Source organism: Trypanosoma conorhini, assembly GCF_003719485.1.
Source record: "Trypanosoma conorhini strain 025E chromosome Unknown Tco_14.4_contig_00873, whole genome shotgun sequence".
Classification (NCBI taxonomy): domain Eukaryota; phylum Euglenozoa; class Kinetoplastea; order Trypanosomatida; family Trypanosomatidae; genus Trypanosoma; species Trypanosoma conorhini.
This window is the reverse complement of record NW_021704967.1, coordinates 1-5933: the sequence shown is the minus strand read 5'-3', so window position 1 is coordinate 5933 and position 5933 is coordinate 1. Positions and strand designations below refer to the sequence as shown.

General features: G+C 52.5%; 3 protein-coding genes and 1 non-coding gene across 4 annotated transcripts, besides 4 other annotated features; 2 read left to right on the top strand and 2 right to left on the bottom strand.

Moving 5' to 3' along the window:
* Positions 1-166: 166 nt before the first annotated feature.
* Tco025E_08783 (uncharacterized protein) lies at positions 167-598 on the top strand (the record flags this gene model as incomplete). The annotated part of the gene is made up of 1 exon (XM_029375625.1): positions 167-598. The coding sequence occupies one exon, from the start codon at positions 167-169 to the stop codon at positions 596-598; it is 432 nt and encodes a 143-aa protein (XP_029224259.1).
* A 131-nt stretch (positions 599-729) lies between these two features.
* Positions 730-748: a microsatellite.
* Positions 749-1053: 305 nt separating this feature from the next.
* Positions 1054-1126, top strand: Tco025E_08782. The gene has a single exon. It is a non-coding gene; the product is annotated as a tRNA-Arg (tRNA).
* A 307-nt stretch (positions 1127-1433) lies between these two features.
* Positions 1434-3110, bottom strand: Tco025E_08781 (putative protein kinase; the record flags this gene model as incomplete). Its single annotated transcript, XM_029375624.1, has 1 exon — positions 1434-3110. The coding sequence occupies one exon, from the start codon at positions 3108-3110 to the stop codon at positions 1434-1436; it is 1677 nt and encodes a 558-aa protein (XP_029224258.1).
* Positions 3111-3213: 103 nt separating this feature from the next.
* Positions 3214-3268: a microsatellite.
* Positions 3269-3475: 207 nt separating this feature from the next.
* Positions 3476-3501: a microsatellite.
* A 25-nt stretch (positions 3502-3526) lies between these two features.
* Positions 3527-5536, bottom strand: Tco025E_08780 (ATP-binding cassette protein subfamily F, member 3; the record flags this gene model as incomplete). Its single annotated transcript, XM_029375623.1, has 1 exon — positions 3527-5536. The coding sequence occupies one exon, from the start codon at positions 5534-5536 to the stop codon at positions 3527-3529; it is 2010 nt and encodes a 669-aa protein (XP_029224257.1).
* A 261-nt stretch (positions 5537-5797) lies between these two features.
* Positions 5798-5838: a microsatellite.
* Positions 5839-5933: the final 95 nt, after the last annotated feature.

Below are 5933 nucleotides of genomic sequence, written 5' to 3'. Positions count from 1 at the left end.
GGGGGTGCCTGCGCCGCGCCGAGTGCGGGGGCTTTCCCGCCGGTGGCGAACTTCAATCCGCACCAGCGTCGCGTGGTCAAGAAGATTGAACAAGGAGAAAAGAGGGTATAACGGAGGTGCGCGGCCGAGCAGCAACGTAGCACCACGCGGGAGCGATGCGGCGGCGATGGTGACGCGCGATCCGTGCGGGCGGCCAACAACTACGACGAATACCTGCAAGGGTGTGGAGGAAGGTGCTGATGCCTTGCTACGAAGCCGCCGCACGCGCAGCGTGGACAAGGGCTTCGACGCACCTTGCGCGTTACAGACTTCGAAACCCGTGCCCTGTGCACCGTATACTTTGGGCATGGAGGTGCCTGCATTGGTCCCCTTCAGTTTATGGATGCGCCACACGGACGTTGTCATGTTCTTCGGTCCTGCGTTGGTGCCGACTGCCAACGCTTGCATCGAGGGGATGAACAGTGTAGTTGTGAAGGTTTTTATTTTCCTTTTTTTTGGTGGGGGGGTCCTGTTCTTGTCTGTTGTTAGAAGAAACTTGGCTGCAGCGCGGCAGAAGGGGTTCCTGTGCGGGGGAAACGTGGATGGAGGGAGCGCCTGAATAGTCCCCGTCTCTTTGCTTTTTCGCGGGTGTTCCGCTTCGGGGGTGTGAGCGCAATGACGAGGGGATTCGTCCACTGTGTCTGCCCGCTGCGGCCCCGCATTCAGGAAGAGGGTGACTCACACATTTACGTGTGCGTGTGTGTGTGTGGGAAGGACCATTTCCGTAACTGGGGTAACTTCGCTTCGGCTTCAATCGGCCGGGTTCCGTAGGTTCTTGCTGCTTGCCGAGCCCTGCGTGTGTGTTGGGGTCGGGAGCGGGAGTTCCGAGGTCAGTGGCCCCCGGGAAAACGCAGTACTCCCGGCCGGACTGCCGCATTGCGAGTTTCGATGGCTTAGCGTGGGGTCCCCTTGGCGCCGCGGCAAACGTGCGTCTGTCCCTGCTGCGTCTGTCGTTTGGCGTCAAAGTTTTCGCCTATTGACGACTTCTTCTCGAATGTTTCGCTCCGCGTGGGAGCCCTCGTAGCCTAATGGATAAGGCGTTCGCTTCCTAAGCGAAAGATTGCGGGTTCGAGTCCCGCCGAGGGTAGCGTTTTCCCTCTCATCAGTCATTGTTTTTTTTTCCTTGGCAACGGCGGCGCACCACCGCGCTTTGTTCGGCATTTGGCGTCGGTGAGGAGCCGCGCTGGAAAATGTCGGCGGCCTTCTTCTTTGCTTCTTCGCCCTAGAAACACCCCGCACCAAGCGAAAAACGAAAAAGCAGGCAACCATGAGGAGCATCGCGCGCACCTAGAAGTGAAAGAAAGGCGACGAAATCGTTTCAAGGCCACCCAAACACCGAGGGGAAGAAAGGAAAGAACCATCGACGACGAGACGACAGGCGCCCCGCGGTGCGCTCACCGCAGGGAAGTAAAATAATTTAGCAGAGCTCGCAACTGCCCCGATCGCTCGGCGTCGTGCGTGTGATATTGGAGGTCGCTGAGAAGCCTGGCGACAACGCGATCCAAGGCATCGCGGGTGAACGCGGTTAGGGCGTACTGGCGGCGAAGCTCCGGGTCGCGTAGGTATGGAAAGTCCGCGGGCGTTTCCCCGCTTTCCGCGGCGGCCGCGGCTGCAACATCCTCGCGCGTTGGTGTGGAACGTGCCGCCGCGGCATTTGCCGTATTCACCTCCTCAAACGGCGTTTCATCCTGCCGCAAGCACTCGTCATTCGCAAACAAAATCGATCCATCTTCTCCCTCTTCGCCGTCCTCGGCGAAAGGCGCCGACAGCTCCAAGGCGCGCCGGACAAGGCGCAGGATAATCTGCTTGTTTTCGGCCACCAGCGTCCCCACCTGTATTGGCTGATACCTTCTCGCAGGGTACTGCATCACATTTTCACCATAGAGGACATTGAAGTCTCGAAAAAGCTGATGCCGGCACAACTCTTCACACGTAGGGCGGTGCTCTGGAAAGAAAGCAAGGCAACAGACAATCAAGTCCATCCATTTTGCCTGACGGTCGCGTGTCGTACGCAGCCGCCAGTTGCTCCTCATCATTTCCATGAGTCGCGAAGGACGGGGGACACTCCGCAAGAGGTACTGCTGTGCATTTCCCACCGGCATCAGCCGCCTAACCTCATCACGGCTCGGGGTTCCAATAGTGTTCAAAATCACTTCCAACTGAGTACTGGCACGATGCCCATCCCACACACCATGCTCATTGAGGGCCGAGCTAACAGTAAAGAGGGCGCGCCCCGTCACCATCTCGAACAAAATGCAACCTAGCGACCACACATCAATGGACGTCTCCCCGCGGGAAACAGTCGTTATAATTTCCGGTGGTCGATAGTAACGAGTACAGACATAAAATGTGTCACTGGCCTGGGCATCCCGCGCAAGCCCAAGGTCTGCTATAAGGGCGGTGGATTCATACGGATTTGTATTGTGCAAACGAATAAGTATGTTTTCTGGCTTCATATCACGATGAACGATGTTGCACTTGTGTAAATAGTCTAACCCAAAGCAGATCTGAAAAGCAACTACAACAAACACCTGCTCAATAAAATCATCGGTAACCGCCAGGTTTAGACCCGCAGGAGACGCATGATTGATGAAGTGGAGCAAGTCCCCCTTCATAAGAGGCATCACAATGTGAAGAATGAATTTGTCGCCGCCACGTATTTTGGCCACTTCAGCCTCCAGTTGATCGTGATGCTTGATGAGCGCCGCCGTACAACTAAGGCCGGCATACGCTGGAGACTCCACATCTAAACTCTCTGGAGCCTCCCACGTTACCGCGGACCCGCCGCACTGAATACCATCCTCTACCAGGCGACTGTCCACGCCAGTGCCCGGCGTCACAAACATGCTAAAGAAGCCAATCACATGTGGATGGGCGTCGTGCAGAAACAACATGGTGTCAATTTCGCGAATGAGGCGCTTACTCTCTTGATCCACAAACCGCGCTGGAACCTTTTTAATTGCAACCTGCTCACCTGTGAGGAGGTCACGATACTCCTCGACGACACCAAAGCCGCCCTTACCCACAAGCCTAATGAATTCATAACGCCCAACAAGACGCGGCGTTGGCATCGACCTTTGCAAAGGCGCCCGCCGGCTGAAACGATGCACCGCCACCACCAAACCTTTCCCTCCTTCGCCACGGCAAGCCTCGGCGTATTAAGGGGGCGGGTAAAACAACAAAAAAGACTATTACTACAACGATTCAATAACAACAACAAGAAAAAAAAAGGACAAGGAACAGAATTAAAAAAAAATCATGGAAGATAACAGGCAACAAGAAAATCATCAATGACAGGGCCAACAGTCAGAAAGAAAGAGAAGGAGGGAGGGATATAAAGAATGAAGACGGGTTAATGCTTTCATGAGAGCCTCTTCTTACGAGTTTATATATGTAGTCAAGTTATCTATTTTAAAGTGTTGACGGCATAATCCCCTAAAATTAATAATAATAATAATAATACGCATTCCTTCCCTCCCACCACGTGTCAGACGCCTTTGGTCGTCTTCTTCTTCTTCTTGCTTCGTTTCTCAAAGAAGTTAAACGCTTCATCCACCTCCACTGCCTGCTTTTGTTTTTGCTTTTCCTCCATTTCGCGTCGTACCTCTTCCATTTCTCTTCCATCGCCCTGGCGCCGAAGCCGGTTGCTCACCTGCTTCTGCTCCATAATCTGCCTTCGCTCCTTCATCGCCGCGGCCTCCTCCCGCTCAAAGATCATTCGCACCTTCTTCTTGTAGTCATGAAGCGTGCCATTGAACGAGGTCACGGTACGGTTCCCCACCTCCCAAATCTGCATCTCCGTTTCCTCAATCAAACGCGCGTCGTGTGTCACGACCAGAACTCCCCCCTTAAAGGCCTTTATAGCTGCACAGAGAGCCTCGATCGACTCCACGTCTAAATGATTCGTCGGCTCATCAAATAGAAGGAAATGAGGCTTTTCCGTGCTGATGGCAGCAAACGCAACACGGGCCTTTTGCCCACCACTGAGAGTAGCAATCTGATTTTTATGCACAATGCCCTCCAAACCAAAGCTGCCCAGTTGGCGGCGTGCCTTGTCCTCCTCATTGATGCCGAGCGATCGAATATATTCCACCGGTGTCTTCTCCAAAGGCAGCTTGTCCACAAAGTGTTGATTGTAGCGGCCAATGCGAACCTTACGATTGATAGTGACAACGCCTCCAGTTGGAATCAGTTCACCTGTCATGAGGTTCAACAATGTACTCTTGCCAATACCGTTCGGACCACACAACGTGATGCGGCTGTCCGTCCATAAAGCACAATTAACGTTTTCAAAGAGCACCGCCCCACCCGGATAGTTAAATGACACCTCCTCCAACTTAAAAATACACGCATCCGGTAACTCAGGGGGTTCCGCAAAGGGGAAGTTAACGACATAGTCACGGCGCTTTTCAAGGTACGTGGGGTCTAATCGTCCCGTACGAACCTGATCCTTGATCCAATCTTCAACCTGTGCATTCGACATTCCATTGCGTTTCTTTTCCTTTATCGTTTTGGAAACAGCGGCATATTTCTTATCCATCTCCTGGTGCCGCTGACGTAGCTGCTCGTCAAAACTACTGAAACCGCCACGATAATAGTTCAGTATATGATTCTCCACATGAACCATGTGCGTGCAGACTTCATCAAGAAAGCCGGCATCATGGGAAACAACGATAAGCGTCTTAGGACGCCGCGCCTTTTCACTGTACTGCTCACACAAATACGACTCCAACCAAATGACAGCATTCAAATCCAAATGGTTTGTTGGCTCATCTAGCATAAGCACATCTGGCTCAATAAATACCGCAGACGCCAGCGCGATACGCTTGCGCCAACCACCACTAAAGCTTTTCGTGGGACGCTCGTGCCACTCCGTGGGGAAGCCCAACCCAAATAAAATGCGGCGGGCACGGGCCTCAGCCTGCGTGGCTCCCATCATTTCCAACTCATCCTCTAGAAATTGAAGTCGTGTCATTTCTACATCATCAAGCTCCGCTTTATCACGCAACTTAGCCGCCTCAACCAAGTATTCTCGCTGCTTCTTATGACTCTCAACAACAGCCTGAACTGCACTCAAATCCGACGCGTGAAACTCCTGTTCCTGTTCCACGAGTAAAAGATCAAGGTTCGACTGGACTGGTAACTCTCGCGTACTCAACAAACGCAGGATTGTCGATTTACCTCTCCCATTGGGGCCCATAAGTCCGTAGCGCGACCCAGCAGAAAGCTTCACAAGTGTGTCCTTAAAAAGAATCTTGCCATTCACAGAAACCGACACCTTCTTTAGAGCAATGTTACGAGTTCCTTCGGCGATTTGGTCATCTTCCCACGTAACAGAAAAAGGACTGTCACCTTCCTTATTCACTTTATTCGCGCACTCACTCAAAATACGAAGCTCCTCCAGGCGCTTCTCAACCTTCTCTTGACGCTTCCGCTCCTTACGTGTGAGAGGAATCGGCAGCCCCTCTCCACCATTAACACCCTCAACCTCCTCCATTTCCCTCCCAATCGGGCGCTTAAAACAAAAAAACAAATAAACAAAAATTAAACTGAGCAGATCACTTCGTGCAAAAAACTTCAGAGTAACCAAAAAAGCAAAGGAGAGGCAAAACGGAGTACGTGGCGCGCAGCTGCGGTGGACGCCAGAGCGGCGGCGACAGGGCCGAGAAAGGCGTGGGCGTGGGGGCATTCCCCCCCCCCCACTCCATTCTGCGTTGTTGCTTTTTCCCGAAGTAAACAAACCAACAAAGACAATTAATAATAGTAACAATAATAGTAATAGTAATAGTAATAGTAATAATAGCGTCGGCAGGGCGAATTTCCTTGCTAGGGAAACACGGCGCGCCAAGGAATGAAAAGAAAAACATGCTGTGCTTGCACATGCAGGGGGGAAA